The sequence below is a fragment of the Haematobia irritans genome, chromosome 1 (genome assembly GCF_050003625.1).
Source record: "Haematobia irritans isolate KBUSLIRL chromosome 1, ASM5000362v1, whole genome shotgun sequence".
Taxonomy (NCBI): Eukaryota; Metazoa; Arthropoda; class Insecta; order Diptera; family Muscidae; genus Haematobia; species Haematobia irritans.
The window spans coordinates 135,617,924-135,635,953 of NC_134397.1; the positions used below are offsets into that span (position 1 = coordinate 135,617,924).

Below are 18,030 nucleotides of genomic sequence, written 5' to 3' on the forward strand. Positions count from 1 at the left end.
CTATCCATTATAAAATCACTTTGAAGTTATCTCATTAATGGTAAGGAGATTAGTTGTACAACCAATCCTACAATCAAGTTAACAGTTCATTCAAATTTTCTGAGCTAAATTTTTGCAAAAATTATTATAGCACCTTGATACTGACAGAGCTTGGGTGGAAAGTTTAACATTTTGACAAAAAATACAACAACTATTAATAAATTTTAGCTGATTTAACCCTGCCAACATTTTTTTATTTTGACGGCGCTTCTAGGAATCTCCTCCACGTCGAAAACAGTCGTATACGATATACAAAACTCGTCGCAAAAGTGCTGTCACTATTGAGAAGTTGTACCATGCCAAGTTACTATAAACAAGTATATACGGCCGTAAGTTCGGCCAGGCCGAATCTTATGTACCCTCCACCATGGATTGCGTAGAAACTTCTACGAAAGACTGTCATCTACAAATTTCAACTCACATGGTTGTTAAATATCATATACTACCACCACGCACCAAATTTCAACCAGATCGGATGAATTTTGCTTCTCCAAAAGGCATCGGAGGTCAAATCTGGGGATCGGTTTATATGGGAGCTATATATTATTATGGACTGATAGGAACCAATTCCTGCATGGTTGTTGGATACCCTATACTAACATCACGTACCAAATTTCAACCGAATGGGAAGAATTTTGCTCTTCCAAGGTGCTCCGGAGGTCAAATCTGGGGATCGGTTTATATGGGGCCTATATATAATTATGGACCGATATCGACCAATTTTCAGATGAATTTTGGTCTTCCAAGAGGCTCCGGAGGTCAAATCTGGTGATCGGTTTATATGAGGGCTATATATAATTATGGACCGATAAGGACCAATTTTTGCATGGTTGTTAGAGACCATATACTAACACCATGTACCAAATTTCAGCCGGATGGGATGAAAATTGTTGCTCTTAGAGGCTCTGCAAGCCAAATCTGGGGATCGGTTTATATGGGGGCTATATATAATTATGGGCCGATGTGAACCAATTTTTGCATGGTTGTTAGAGACCATATACTTATATCATGTACCAAATTTCAGCCGGATCGGATGATGTGTTACAAACGGAATGACAAAATTAATATACCCCCATCCTATGGTGGAGGATATAAAAAGCATCGCATGAGTGCAATTATTAGGTGCCTTTTTTTGATACATTTAGAACGACGCCAATAAAAGCCTTTTCAAACTATTAGACAAAGTGCATTTTAAGATAGTTGTAATAGAATCATTGCGGTTAAGTACGACGATAGTTCAGATGTTTCTTAATTTGAATAAAAAATTATAAATTATTCCAGGTATAACATTTATACGAATCAAAACACATTGAACATTTTATTAACAAAGGAATTATGTTGATTTATAAGTTTCAATTCTGCTATATTGGGCTGATGTTCCAGCGTCTATCAGTGTTTATTCTTGATGGAGGCAGCGTGTCTGGAAAATATTTGAAAAACTATCACTTCATTCCATTTGTAAAGTTGCAAATTGTTCACCAATATTTATACCTTTCACATTTTTAAGCGTATTAATTATGTTTTCTGCACTTCATTTTCGTTTTTATTAAAATAATTAATAATAAGCTAGTTAGGCTTGGTGTTTCAAAAAATATAAAATGGATCTTGTGACAGTAGTGATGGCAAAATACTTTCATGTATCACAATGGACTGAATAGTCGAAGTGAGCCTGATACATCGGGCTGCCGCATAACCTTCATGTACATTTCGTACTTTTTAATACGTTTCCCCATCACAGTTGGCGATTGTTGTAGTGTCACTTACGAGTCTGTGGTAGCGCTGAGGATAAAATGGAACATTGAAATGCTGGCAGGAAAATTAATATTTTTGATTAATTGGCGTCTAATTTTGAGTCGAGATGAGTCTACATATTCGGCGGCGGCTTCGGCTGGCAAAAACTGGTCGGCGGCGGCGAAAATCCACGGAACGACTCGGCGGCTTCATTTTCTGCTACTGACTATGCCAATAGTAATAATATTCATGGAACTAAATTTGCCACACCTATTTTATTGCCCACAACTGTTCATAATCTCATGCAGTTGTTGATTTTCGTTAAGAAAGCCGAAAAAATATTTCTCAATGTTTATTGTCGCTGGCGCTATCATGTAACTTGTCCTTGTTACAACGACGACCAAAGGAATGTCATTCTATTCCTTCGATATCATCATCTTTGTGTACTTATCATCATCATCATCATCATCAAATTGTGTGGAGGACTAACCAACCAACGAAAACGGCAACAAAAATAAGGAGCTGTAAAAAAATGCACAATAGCAGCTAAGATACACTTAGCTCACACACACACGCACACACCTACACATCGTAACACTTGAAAGCCAACATGAAACGAAGAAAAATTGCATAATAATCCCTTAGCTTTGAAATCAACAGATTATCCGTAAATATTTGTGTAAACATTGTAACCCAAATGCGTTTTGTAAACAAACGCAAACCCTACACACACACACACTAGACCAAAGATATGAACCACATACAATAGCATTTTTACACACACACACACACGCACCCATACAAAGAAACGTTTCCAATACAAATTGTATGCATATGCCATACAACGAAGAGTAACAGTGATGATATCCTCCTCCTAAACGGCTATGGGTATCACTGCATGATTGCCGTTTGTTTTCGTAGGGGAAAAGCGCACTACGGACAATGGTAACGATGATGAAAAAAAAAAACGTAAGTCTGGCATTTAATCTTTTGTCATTGTAGTCAAACCAATCCACCTATTGAGCATATTTTCTCTTGTGTTCATCGTTGTGTGTTGATAATCCCTCCCTATACTAACCTCCACCACAGCCGCCGTGTATCACTTCCCTCTTTAGAAGCTATTTAAACAGTTTAGCATTATCAGCCAGGCCATGGTTAAGTTAACCAAGAGTAAAAGTAGCTAAATTACGGTTATGCCTCTCTTTTTCTCTCTCTCTCTATCAATACGTATGGGGCTCAGGGTTGCTAAAGTTGATGCGATTGTACATTTTATAGGACCTTTTGACTAAACAAACTACTTTAGCATTCCAGTGCACACCTGGAACATTTTTTAAACTTCTATAAGTGTGGTTTTGAGTCAAATGTGCTATACACCGACTCCAAAAATCACCAAACGACTTGACTTAACCTTCAGCGTCCGTCATTCGTTTGATATATTGTTTTCAAGACTTTCCGATTAAACGCCTCATTGTCAAAAAAAATCAAAAATTCAAAGATTTTGTAATCTTCAAAATAGATTAAAGGATTTTTTTTGGGAAATTGGGTCAACCAATATGAAATATTGGTAAAAATCGACTATTACAACTTAAATATATACGGCCGTAAGTTCGGCCAGGCCGAATCTTATGGTGGAGGCATGGATTGCGTAGAAACTTCTACTAAAGACTGTCATCCACAATCGAATTAATTGGGTTGTGGTATCTTAAAACTTCTTAACATCGTTTTCTAAATTGTGAGTTAGTCCATACGTGATATATATTAGACAAAAAAGTATGTATAGATAAGTCTACAAATAATTACGAATCGTTATGGACTTTTGCACGGTACTTATATGGGGGCTATATACAATTATGAACTTAATATGGACCAATTTTTTGTGATTGGGGATCGATTTATCTGAGGGCTATATATAACTATAGACCGATATGGACCTAGTTAGGCATGGTTGTTAACGGCCATATACTAGCACAATGTACCAAATTTTAACTGACTCGGATGAAATTTGCTGCTCCATGTGGCTCCAAAATCAAATCTCGGGATCGGTTTATATGGGGGCTATATATGATTATGGACTGATAAGGACCAATTTTAGCATGGTTGTTAAATATCATATACTACCACCCCGTGCCAAATTTCAACCAGATCGGATGAATTTTGCTTCTCCAAAAGGCACCGGAGGTCAAATCTGGGGATAGCTTTATATGGGGGTTATATATAATTATGAACTGATATGAACCAATTCCTGCATTGTTGTTGGATACCATATACTAACATGACGTACAAAATTTCAACCGAATCGGATGAATTTTGCACTTCCAAGGGGCTCCGGAGTTCAAATCTGGGAATCGGTTTATATGGGGGCTATATATAATTATGGACCGATTTCGACCAATTTTTGCATTGGTATTTGAGGCCATATATTAACACCACGTACCAAATTTTAACTGAATCAGATGAATTCTGGTTTTCCAAGATGCTCCGGAGGTCAAATCTGGTGATCGGTTTATATGGGGGCGATATATAATTACGGACCGATGTGGACCAATTTTTGCATGATCATTAGGGACCATATACTAACACCATGTACCAAATTTCAGCCGAATCGGATGAAATTTGCTTCTCTTAAAGGCTCCGCAAGCCAAATCGGGGGGATTGGTTTATATGGGGGCTATACATAATTATTGACCGATGTGGACCAATTTTCGCATGGTTGTTAGAGACCATATACCAACACCATATACAAAATTTCAGCCAGATCGGATGAAATTTGCTTCTCTTAGAGGATCGGCAAGCCATATTTAGGGGTCCGTTTATATAGGGGCTTCTCTTAGAGGATCGGCAAGCTAAATTTGGGGGTCCGACCTACATCAATAACAACTACTTGTGCCAAGTTTCAAGTCGATAGCTTGTTTCGTTCGGAAGTTAGCGTGATTTCAATCAGATCGACTCAGAATTTCACCATGACCCAGAATATATATATACTTTATGGGGTCTTAGAGCAATATTTCGATGTGTTACAAACGGAATGACGAAGTTAATATACCCCCATCCTATGGTGGAGGGTATAACAAGTTTTAGACCAATATTTCGATGTGTTACAAACGGAATGACAATTTTAAAATTTACTTGCATCCATAGATTTTGACCTTCTCTTAAGGATTTTGGTATTGATTCCGAGCCAAAGATGTGGCGTCTTTAAAATCAAGAAATCTTTTAGCGACCTTAGGAACTTCGAAAAGCGAAAAGATTACCTAATCACTGTTGTGTTTTTCAGGCTGAAATACTAGCAATAAGAGAGGTGGCGAATTGGTTGAGAAGTAATGTTCCAAAAAATTTGGGCATTAATATATACTCAGACAGTCAACCTGCAATAAAATCCTTGGACTCTGTGTTCCTCAACTCGAAAACGGCCATCGACTGCCGCAAATCTCTCAATGAGATGGCTGAGCAGTACAATATTCACCTAATATGGGTGCCTGGCCATAGGAACATACCGGGGAACTGCGAAGCGGATGAGTTGGCGATGCTAGGGACTACCTTACATACTCCAGGGGAACTAGAATCTGTTGGTATGCCCCTGGCTACCTGCAAGCTCATGCTGCGTGAGAAGGCTGTTATGATGGCAAATGTTCGATGGAAGAATTGCCAGGGCTGTAACGACACCAAGCAAATATGGCCCCATTTAAACTTATAACGCACACTAGATATGCTAGTGTTCTCGGGACGTCAGATATCACTCCTGATATCTGCTATAACGGGTCGCTGCCTGATAGGCGATTTTGCAAAAACTATTGGCGCGAAGTATAATGACTATTGTATGAGCTGTCAGGATGCGGAGGAAAAGGAATCAATTAAACACCATTTTGTGTAAAGCGCAAGCAACTTTTAGGAGCATATAGCTTCAGATTACTGGCGGATCTGGAAAACGTTAACTTAAGCAGTCTGCTAATGTTTTTGGAACAATCTGGTTGGTTCAACAAAGGAAAATAATCAAGAAGGTTCAGCGGTTAAAACTAGAAGTACCCATATGTAATAGGTACTTTTAGTTGATGTGGTATCACAATGGACTGAATAGTCTAAGTGAGCCTGAATCTTAATCGGGCTGCCACTTTAACCTAACCTAGCCTATATTTGAAGCGTTTTTGTCTTAAATCTAAAGTATCAATATTTCAGTTAATTTAAGGACAATATCTTTAAATCAAAAATGTGTTTCTTTACTTTAAGGAAAATTAGTCTTAGTTCAAAGACATTACCCAACTTTAACGGAGGGACACAAATTTACAAAATTGTTGTCCTAAATTAAATGAAAAAAAATTTTGGAAGCAAATATTATAAAATTTAAATTTAAATTTCATTATTTTAAAGAAATTTGTCCTTAATATTTTGTAAATTTCACATCCTAAAATTTAAGGTGCGTAATCTTTAATATCACGTAAATATTTTTTTTCAGTGTAAGGTGGAGGGTATAAAAATGTTTTTCTTTAATTCCAACCAAACTCTAAACCAACGATGCTAAATCCTCAAAATAAGTCTTAGCCTATATTTGAAGCGTTTTTATCTTAAATCTAAAGATTCATTGTTTAGTTTATTTAAAGATGATTTCTTTAAATCAAAAATGTGTTTCTTTACTTTAGGAAAAATTTGCCTAAGTTCAAAGACTTTAATGGAGAGACGCATATTTACAATATTTGTGTCCTAAAGTTAATAAAAACAATTTTTGAAGCAAGGATTATAAACTTTATTTTAATTAAAATTTTATTATTTTAAAGAAATTTGTCTTTAAATTAATCCTAACATTTAGGTTGCGTAAACGCACGCAACCTAAATTTTTGGGATTAAGTACGGACTAAAAATTAATATCCAAAAAACTAAATATATGGAGATAACCAGATCTTAAAACCAAAAATGCTACTGATCTATATAACAATAATACACACATAAAAAAGTACGGAATTTCAATTATCTTGGCGTTGAAATAAATGAAAACTGGGACAATTCGAAGGAAATACGACGCAGAACATAAATGGCGACAGAAGCATTCTTTAAATATAAAAACGTCTTATGTAGTCGTGAGATTCATGAAAACGTATGTTTTGTCGGTCTTGCTATACGCTTCAGAAGTATGGACATTAAAATCCGCTGAAATAAGGAGATTGGAAGCTTTTGAAATGTGGATTTATCGACTCATCCTAAAAAACCCTCGGACACATAAGAGTCCAAATTCAGATGTCCTTAGAAGGGTTAATCCACTCCTAGCCATTTTTGCTTCTCAATTGTTGACAACACTGGAGGAAGCAATATCACCAAAGGTGAGATAGATAAATTACCAGCTATGATGCGCACATTCGAGACTGTTGTTGTACGAAGTACATTGTTGTACTCTAGTACATTATGGCGGCTCATATATATGAGCCTATCATTACTCATTTTTTTATGATGTTATGGAAGAGCAAACATGTTGTCCAAAATGTTTGGGAAGACTGCTGTTTCGGAACCATTTTCCCAACCATTTTGGACAACATTTTTGCTTTTCCATAACATCATAAAAAATGAGTAATGATAGGCGCATATATACACCCTCAAAAAAATCGCTTCTTTAACATATGTTCCAAACATATTTTGCAGGAAGCACATATATTATTGCATACTGCCGAAACATTAATATGTTTGTTTTATGTGAACATATTATATGTTTGGAAGCATTTTGAGCCAAAAATATTATATGCTTGGAAGAATTTTTCCCAAACACGATTGTGCTCATTCCCTAACATACTCGTAATTTTCACTTCCACGAAATTTTTTAGTTATTGGCACCTTTCTCTGTAATACAAATAATGTTGAAGAAATTATTCACTTTTATAAATTTTTTAAATTTTACCTTTCGCCTGCACGGAGAATCGAACCGAGGACCATACAGTTTGTAAGCCAATACACTATCCACTGGGCTACGTAGCTGTTATAGTCACCAGTAGATAATTATCGTTTTAAGTTACATTTATATAGCATAGTTTGCAGCGCCCACGAGCCCATGCAAACATAACATTATTTAACAGAAACATACATTTGTTTGCCACGTGGAGCAGTGGTTAGCATGTCTGCCTTGCATGCAAAGGGTCGTGGGTTCAATCCCTGCTCCGACCGAACATTTTTTTTTTGTTTTTTTTTTTTTTTTTTAATTTACACATTTATATTTATACTATATTAATTTTTTTTTAAATGAAACATCGAAATGTGCGTTATTAAAGATTTATAGTCAGTAACAGTGCTTGATATAAACGAAATTGAATGATTTTTGGATAAAATATTATTTTTTATTGCAAAAATAACAATCTTGTAATAAAAAACTGTTTTTGTACAAAACTTTAAAATTTGGAAGGAATTCAAAAACCAACAAAAGAAGAACGTGGAGTCGAGTATAAACATACATACATAATTTTATAATATAAACATAAATTTATTTAGGAGTGAACAGTTTTTTACTAGCATTTAACACCATCGCTCTAAAATTCCTTTTATTTTTCTTTAATAATTCATTTTAAAGAAAATAAACTTTTTAAATTGTTTTAGCTGTAAAAGTCGAACTTAATGCCCGCTTTTATATTTGATGGTGTCCGTCAACTCCTCGTGGACTACTTTTTAATAAAGAGAAACTAAACTTTGTTTTTTTACATTTTACTGTGTAATTTTTCACTATTTCCTCCTTATTTCATTTTACCGTCCCAACTCTAAAAAGAGTATAGTGCCCTTTCCATTAGCGTAGCTAGACAATTTTCCTAGGGGGGGGGGCTATAGCCCCCTAGCTAAAAATTTATAGACTGAACTTATAGGTTCAATTAATGTTTTATTTCATAAAATTGAATAAAAAATTAGACATCAAAATAACTTGACAATTAATTTATAATAAAGCAACTAAAAGTAGTTCCACACTTTTCCCAGCAAAAAAATTGTGAGTTGTTCTAAAGGCACAACTTTAAAAATACTTCCAAAAATGTCCTCAATTATTTTAACTACACACGAAGTTTTTTTACTTCTTTTTTTTCATATTTTAATGTGTAATTTTTTGTTTTTTTTTTTTTAAACTGCTAAATCCATTATAGAAAAATCGATAATTTTGGAAATTATTCGAGGAAAAACGTTTCAAACAAGCGTCAGAATGCATTAAAAATCATAAAAAATATAAAAATTATTTATTTGGGAAAATATCACAAAATTTTTTAATTCACATTCAAAACACTGAATTCGGATCTCACCTTAAGAAGTGATGCAAATTCATTACATTAGACCCAAAAAGAACATTTTCACTACTTTTTTGGCGACGCTTTTTCGCAGCATTATTAAGATATTAATTTATGAAAGAAGAGTTTTAATATCAATTACTATTTTTTAATTGACTAAACTAAATCAATCATAAGTTCAACCACAGCTTTATTTCATAAATATCTGACTTCAAACATTGCCATCGGCACTGCTACCACAACCCAAGTAATTCGATTGTTCATGAAAGTCTTTAGCGGAACTTTGTGCGATTGTATATACTTGTTTAATTTTTATAAAAATTAAAAAAAACTATTGACATTTATTGAAAAATGAAAAATCATAAATAGAGTTTCAAATTCTGGGGGGGCTAAAATTTTTCTGGGGGGGTCTAAGCCCCCTCCCCAGAGGCCTTCCTACGCTTATGGCCCTTTCGTTATTTTTATGAAGACCCCTGATTTCTTTTAACGAACCAAGAAAAAATAATGCCAAAATGATAAACAAAACACATGTCCACACATACATAAAATGCTGCTCTCAAGGCGAAAACATAAGCTGTTTGTTTTTCAAATGTCTATTCTCTTGGTTCAGAATGTATATTCTCTTTATTCAAATTAAATAATATTTAGACTTAAACATATCAAATTTTTGGCCTTATCATAAAACAGTTTTCCGAAACAACATACAAGCGGTTTCACAGAAATTGTTCTCTTTTGACTCTTTTGCTGTGTTATATTGCTATCTTTCGTCAACTCTCCCGGTTTCCATCTCTATTTCTACTCTCTCTGTCGCTTTGAATAAAATATCACAACATATGTATGTTTAGTTGAAATTTCTAAATTTATATATGTTTGTATTCACACATATGATTTTTATGAAACATTCATGCCCCAAACATAATATATTCTAACATATTAACATAGATGTCCCAAACATTTAGTGTTAGTTTAGGAAAATTACATGTTCGCACTTAAATATATTGTGGTTTAAAATCGTGCCCGAAACACATTTTGTTTATATCGGAACATATGAAAAACATATTTTTCTAACAGTGTATGAGCAATAATATCATTACATGTACTAGAGTACAATAATGTATTTAATTCGTTCAACAACAGTCTCGAATGCATCATAGCTGATCAATGCGTTTTGATCAGCTATGATGAATAAAAACAAAACAAAAACAAGATAAATTACATTTCGACTTAGAAACATCAATTTAGTACAATTTATACTATGCCATGTATTATCTTCCCTGGTGAGGTTTATCATTAAAAAAAAAAACAAACAAACAAACAAAAATCCAATGTACCCACGTTACACTGCATTACACTGTACACTATCTCTACACCCTCAAAAAAAAAAAAAAATCGCTTCTGTAACATATACCCCAAACACATTTTGTTTCAAGCATATATACTTTCAGGATTGGTCCAAACAAAATATTGTTTGTGTTGTTATTATGTTTCACCTTGGGGCATACACTGGTAGTAAAAAATTTTAATGAAATTTTCTTTGTGTGGATATATTTTTAAAGCGCCAATTGGTTACTTCCATTATTTTACTTGCAGCATGCTGTCTAGGTCTCTATTTCTAAATACATATATGTTTATAGGCTATTTCCAAATTAATATATGTTTGCATTTAAGCATATTATATTTACAAACATTTTATGTCCCGAACATAATATGTTCTAACATATTAACATATATGTCCCAAACATGTTATGCTAGTTTATGAACATTATATGCTTGCACTTAAAAATATTGTGTTAAAAATTTGAGTTCCAAGCATATAATTTTTACACCCAAACATATGAAAAACAATCTTTTTCGTCAGTGTAGATGCAATGAAATCAAAGCAAGGCTTATGAAGTCTCCTGTATATATGCCCATATATGAAGGGAATTTTAGTGGTAAATAATCTCTCTCAAATAGACAAAAAATATACAAACAAACCAAATCGAAAAAGAGTTTGTCCAATGACAATAGGCACACAGCGAAGCACAAGAGTACAATGACATTATCGGAATGTGTATGTGTGGTGGTGGCAATAAGCCTTTTGAAGTCTAATAAACCTAAAACTATTTTAACGGATATGTATAAGGGATCAATTGGACCCTATTATTACACTGGGCTCTCTCTCTCTTTCTCCCACTCTCTTTCTCCCTCTTTCCCCCTTACAATATACAGACTTTACCATTATCTAATATAGAGATTAGACTTTAGTCTACTCGTTGACTGGTATTTGCTTATTTTACCACAATCAACGATCTGCTGTGGTTGCTTTGATTCGCCTTTGTGTTTGGTCGCAGTTGTATAATCAATTTCACTTTATATTGCCTTCGATGGACGATAAATATCTACATAGGTATTGAAAGGTTTAGTGAGGGTAAATTGAAAATTTAATATCGGCATATTTGCTATGTCTGGTCCAACTATCAATTAATATCTGTATTGAATCGCAGTAATCGCTAGCAAGGCAATAGAAAATGTTGCAAAAGAAGTTGCAATATTATCAAATATCAAAAGGATTTGCAGGACAATGCCTATGGAATGAAGTAAGCTGTGTCAAAGGTAGAGAAATTCTATGTTAATAGAATGATAACTTAATAAATTAATTTTATTATTAATTTTGTAAAAATTTTATTTCTATACAAAATTTTGTCAAAATTTTATTTCTATAGAAAATTTTGTAAAAATTTTATTTCTATAGAAACTTTTGTCAGAAGGATTTCTTTTCTATAGAAACTTTTGTCAAAATTTTATTTTATTCCTTTTTATTTATAATTTTGTTAAAATTTTATTTCTATAGAAAATTTTGTCAAAATTTTAATTCTATAGAAAATTCCATCAACATTTTATTTCTTAGAAAATATTGTCTAAATTTTATTTCTTTGGAAAATTTTGTAACAATTTTATTTCTATGGAAAATTTTGTCAAAATTTTATTTCTATGGAAAAATTTGTCATAATTTTATTTCTATAGAAAATTTTGTCAAAATTTTATTTCTATAGACATTTTTGTCAAAATTTTATTTCTATAGACAATTTTCTCAAAATTTTATTTCTATGGAAAATTTTGTCAAAATTTTATTTCTATAGAATTTATTTTTTTTTTATTTTATTTCTTTAGAAAAGTTTGTCAAAATTTTATTTCTAAAGATAATTTTGTTAAAATTTTATTTCTATAGAAAATTTTGTCAAAATTTTAATTCTATAGAAAATATTGTCTAAATTTTATTTCTTTGGAAAATTTGGTAACAATTTTATTTCTATGGAAAATTTTGTCAAAATTTTATTTCTATAGAAAATTTTGTCAAAATTTTATTTCTATGGGCAATTTTCTCAAAATTTTATTTCTATAAATTTTTTCTCAAAATTTTATTTCTATAGACAATTTTCTCAAAATTTTATTTCTATGAAAAATTTTGTCAAAATTTATTTTTATAGAAAATTTTGTTACAATTTTATTTCTATAGAAAATTTTGTCACAATTTTATTTCTATAGAAAATTTTCTCACAATTTTATTTCTATAAAAAGTTTTCTCAACATTTTATTTCTATAGAATTTATTTTTATTTTATTTTTTTTCTTTAGAAAAGTTTGTCAAAATGTTATTTCTAAAGATAATTTTGTTAAAATTTTATTTCTAAGAAAATTTTGTCAAAATTTTATTTCTATAGAAAATTCCACCAAAATTTTATTTCTATAGAAAATATTGTCTAAATTTTTTTCTATGGAAAATTTTGTAACAATTTTATTTCTATGGAAAATTTTGTCAAAATTTATTTTTATAGAAAATTTTGTTCCAATTTTATTTCTATAGAAAATTTTGTCAAAATGTTATTTCTATAGAAAATTTTCTCACAATTTTATTTCTATAGAAAATTTTGTCAAAATTTTATTTCTATAGAATTTTTTTTATACCCTCCACCATAGGATGGGTGTATATTAACTTTGTCATTCCGTTTGTAACACATCGAAATATTGATCTAAGACCCCATAAAGTATATATATATATGCTGGGTCGTGGTGAAATTCTGAGTCGATCTGAGCATGTCCGTCCGTCTGTTAAAATCACGCTAACTTCCGAACGAAACAAGCTATCGTCTTGAAACTTGGCACAAGTAGTTGTTATTGATGTAGGTCGGATGGTATTGCAAATGGGCCATATCGGTATAGCCGCCATATAAACGGACCTTCAGATTTGGCTTGCGGAGCCTCTAAGAGAAGCATATTTCACCCGATATGGCTGAAATTTGGTACATGGTGTTTGTATATGGTATCTAATAACCATGTAAAAATTGGTCCACATCGGTCCATAATTATATATAGCCCCCATATATACCGATCCCCAGATTTGCGGAGCCTCTAAGAGAAGCAAATTTCATCCGATCCTGCTGAAATTTGGTACATGGTGTAAGTATATGATCTCTAACAATCGTGCGAAAATTGGTCCACTTCGGTCCATAATTATATATATAGCCCCCATATAAACCGATCCCCCGATTTGGCTTGCGGAGCCTATAAGAGAAGCAAATTTCAGCCGATCCGGCTAAAATTTCGTACATGGTGTTAGTATATGGTCTCTAATGACCATGCAAAAATTGGTCTATATCGGTCTATAATTATATATAGCCTCCATATAAACCGATCACCAGATTTGACTTGCGGAGCCTCTTGGAAGACCAAAATTCATCTGATTCAGTTGAAATTTGGTACGTAGTGTTAATATATGGCCTCAAACACCAATGCAAAAATTGGTCGAAATCGGTCCATAATTATATATAACCCCCATATAAACCGATCCCCAGATTTGACCTCCGGAGCCCCTTGGAAGAGCAAAATTCATCCGATTCGGTTGCATTTTGGTACGTGATGTTAGTATATGGTATCAAACAACCATGCAGGAATTGATTTATATCAGTCCATAATTATATATAGCCCCCATATAAACCGATCCCCAGATTTGACCCCCAGTGTCTTTCGGAGAAGCAAAATTCATCCGATCTGGTTGAAATTTGGTACACGGTGGTAGTATATGATATTTAACAACCATGGCAAAATTGGTCCATATCAGTCCATAATCATATATAGCCCCCATATAAACCGATCCAGAGATTTGGTTTTGGAACCACTTGGAGGAGCAAATTTCATCCGAGTCAGTTGAAATTTGGTACATTGTGCTAGTATATGGCCGTTAGCAACCATGCCCATATCGGTCTATAGTTATTTATAGCCCTGAGGTAAATCGATCCCCAATCACATAAAAAATTGGTCCATATCAAGTTCATAATTGTATATAGCCCACATATAAGCGACCCCCATATTTCAATTCTCGCTCTCTACGTACCGTGCAAAAGTCCATATCGATTCTTAACTATTTGTAGACTTACCTATACATACCTTGTTTGTCTAATATATACCACGTATGAACTAACTAACAATTTAGAAAACGATGTTAAGAAGTTCTAAGATACCACAACCCAATTAATTCGATTGTGGATGACAGTCTTTCGTAGAAGTTGCTACGTGATCCATGGTGGAGGGTACATAAGATTCGGCCTGGCCGAACTTACGGCCGTATATACTTATTTTAATTTTATTTCTTTAGAAAAGTTTGTCAAATTTTTATTTCTAAATATAATTTTGTTACAATTTTATTTCAAAAGAAAATTTTGTCAAAATTTTATTTCTAAAGATAATTTTGTCAAAATTTTAATTCTATAGAAAATTTTGTCAAAATTTTATTTCTATGGAAAAATTTGTCATAATTTTATTTCTATAGAAAAATTTGTCAAAATTTTATTTCTATAGAAATTTTTGTCAAAATTTTATTTCTATAGAAATTTGTGTCAAAATTTTATTTCTATAGACAATTTTTTCAAAATTTTATTTCTATGGAAAATTTTGTCAAAATTTATTTTTATGGAAAATTTTGTTACAATTTTATTTCTAAAGAAAATTTTGTCACCATTTTATTTCAATAGAAAATTTTCTCACAATTTTATTTCTATAAAAAATTTTGTCAAAAATATATAGAAATTTTTTTGTTAAATTTTATTTCTTTAGAATAGTTTGTCAACATTTTATTTCTATAGAAAATTTTGTCAAAGTTTTTTTCTATAGAAATTTTTTGGAGAGGTATACATTGCAAAATCTACCAAACATAAAAAAAAATCACTATGGTTTTCCAATCCCGCTAAATAAAAGGCAACCCTCGTATATGTTAGAAAGGATATGTCATATTATACAATATATTCGGAAACTTGTCAGGGAGAAGTAAACAAAACAAAACTATTTATATAAAATCATTATAATTATTCCAAATTGTTTGTAAGTTTTCAAATGGAAGGACCCCAATTCCAAAGAATTCAAGAAATATGTTCATCTCTAGAAATCGGAACAGAACAACTTTTCAAGTTAAAGAATGACATGACTAAGGCATTAAATTTAAGCCTTACAAGAGAATCGGAAAAATCTATCCTGAACTGTAGGCCTACATTTGTTCAGGAATTTCCCCATGGCTGTGAATATGGTCCGTTTTTGGCAATTAACTTGAAAGAAAACAACTTTCGGATAAATTTATTTCAATTGAATGGGGAATCTGAACCCAAAACAGAATCGGAATATTACGACATTGATCAGAATTTATTGAGACAACAAGATATTGGAATTTTTGAACATATTTCGGAATCCTTGCATAGATTTCTAAAGAAGAGAAACTATCATCGTGACATATTGTCCCTGGTTTTGTCAACACCTTTGGCCCTGAAACATGACAGTCTCAATCATGCTATGCTGTTAGCAAATGCAAGTTTACATCTCAAAGACTTGCGAAATAAGGATATTGGTCAAGTTCTGCAAGAGGCTATATGGCGTAAAAATCCTAGAGTCCATCTAAAGGCTTTGATTAATGAATCGACTGCTGTCCTTTTGGCTGGATCATGGAGAAATTCTTCAACTAAAATTGGTTTAGTTGTGGGATCAGATGTAAATGTGGCCTACACGGAGAAGGATAAAGAATTTCTTCAAAGCTGGGAAACCATAGATTCCTCCAAACCCTGTATTATTCATTTAGACTGGAATTGCTTGGAAGACAAAGAGCGACCAAATCCCTTCCTTATAGATTTGCAAAACCATATCGATTTATTATCCTCAAATCTGGAATCAGGTTGTTATGGAAAGCTTTTGAATGGCAGTTATGTTAGTGAAATGGCTCGTCAAATATTTGTGATGTGCACCAATGAAGGTATTCTCTTTAATGGTGAACTTGGACGTATTCTCACCACTCCATTTTCTTTTACCATACGTCATGTCGTTGAAGTTTTGTCGGAATCTTTTGCCAATGGTAATTTCGATAATTCTTGTCTTATGTTCGATAGACTGGGTGTAATGAAACCTAATGATGTGGAATGTTCTAAAGTTCTTTATATTTTGGAATGTGTTACCAAAAGAGCAGCTGCTTTAATGGCAGTGCTTTTGTCATGTCTCATAGAGAAGATTGGAGAATCTCATGTGGTAATCGCTATTGATGGTAGTTTTTATCGTAACAATTCAATTTATCATAAAAAATTGGAAAATTATCTGGGTCACTTGATTTCTATACCATGTAGCTTCGAATTGAAATATATTGAAGATGGGATAGGTAAGGGCTCAGCCTTAGCAGCCAATATTGCCACAAGGCAGTCAATGATGTACTATGATCGCAAAGAGGAAAGCAAGGAAGCTGTTAATCTGTAGAATGATAAACAAGAAAAGGACCTCAAATCTTGGACAATCAAATTGCTGTAATAAACCTATTTTGTATATTAAATAAACTTATGCAAAGAAAAAACATTTAATGTTTATCTAGAGAGACCATGACATGCTAGGAGAAATTATGCACCTGTTTTTCGTGACTTTTTTCTAGCAAAATCTGTATTTTCATTGGTTGCGTATACGTATAAAGAGCACTGACAAACATTCGCTTCTCCATTTTTCGACTTTTAATTGGGGATCGGAACCTCCCCACTGCCCGACTTTTAAAGTGCAGTAAAAAAAAATAAATTGCTCCTATTTACTTGAAGTTTACAATGGACGTATGAGAAGGTTGTGAATTTAATGTAGCGTACCTGATTTTTTGATATTCGGGCTTGGAGGGTATCCTCACTTTGTCCGACTTTTTTAAAGAACAGTAAAAAAACTAAACTTCCCAATTTACTTGAAATTTAGGTTGTGAAATTAATATAGGGGATTTGAATTTTTCATATTTGGGCGGGGAAGGGATCCTCCCTTTGTCCGACCTTTTTAAAACATTGGCTTAAATACTCTGATTTGCTGTAAATTTTCATGGAAGAAGAAAGTTCCAAAGATCCGTTCTTATTTTTTTATTTTTCGATATTTGCTTGCCCGACTTTTTTTTAATAATAATAAAAAAACTAAACTTCCCAATTTACTTGAAATTTACAGGGGACCTGGGAGAAGGTTATGTAATTAATGTAGAGGACCTGAGTTTTTGATAAATGGGCGTGGAAGGGCCATCCCCTTTGGCCGACTTTTCAAAAACTGGGTTCAAGTGGTGGCGTCTGAACAAAGATCGGCTGTTGTGAAGGTTGTGAAATATAGGGGACCTGAGTTTTTGGGCTTAAATTTGCCGATTTGCTTGAAATTTTCACAGAAGAAGAATGATGGTGGCGTCTAGACAAAGATCCGTTTTTGTTTTATTTTTTTATTTATTTAAATTTGATTGGGAGGCGGACCTTCTCTTGGCCCGACTTTTAAAGATCAGTAAAAAAAACTAAACTTCCAAATTTACTTGAAATTTAAAAAAGCGTGGGAGGAGGTTATGTAATTACTGTAGAGGACCTGAGTTTTTAATAAATGGGCGTGGAGGGGGTCATCCCCTTTGGCCGACTTTTCAAAAACTGGGTTCCAGTTCGTAATTTTCAGGGATCTTTGGAGGTGGCGTCTGAACAAAGATTGGCTACTTTATTTTTGGATATTTGGTTGGGAAGGGGAACCTC

At 33.0% G+C, this 18,030-nt stretch overlaps 2 protein-coding genes across 3 annotated transcripts in view; one reads left to right on the plus strand and one right to left on the minus strand.

Moving 5' to 3' along the window:
- orb (polyadenylation element binding protein orb) overlaps positions 1 to 18,030 on the minus strand; it is a 332,586-nt gene that overhangs the window by 209,288 nt on the left and 105,268 nt on the right. The gene's annotated exons all lie outside the window — the stretch shown is intronic.
- On the plus strand, positions 15,286 to 16,864 carry LOC142242448 (hexokinase type 2-like). The gene has a single exon (XM_075314022.1). It carries the CDS (start codon positions 15,374 to 15,376, stop codon positions 16,766 to 16,768), a length of 1,395 nt encoding a protein of 464 aa, XP_075170137.1. The 5' UTR covers positions 15,286 to 15,373; the 3' UTR covers positions 16,769 to 16,864.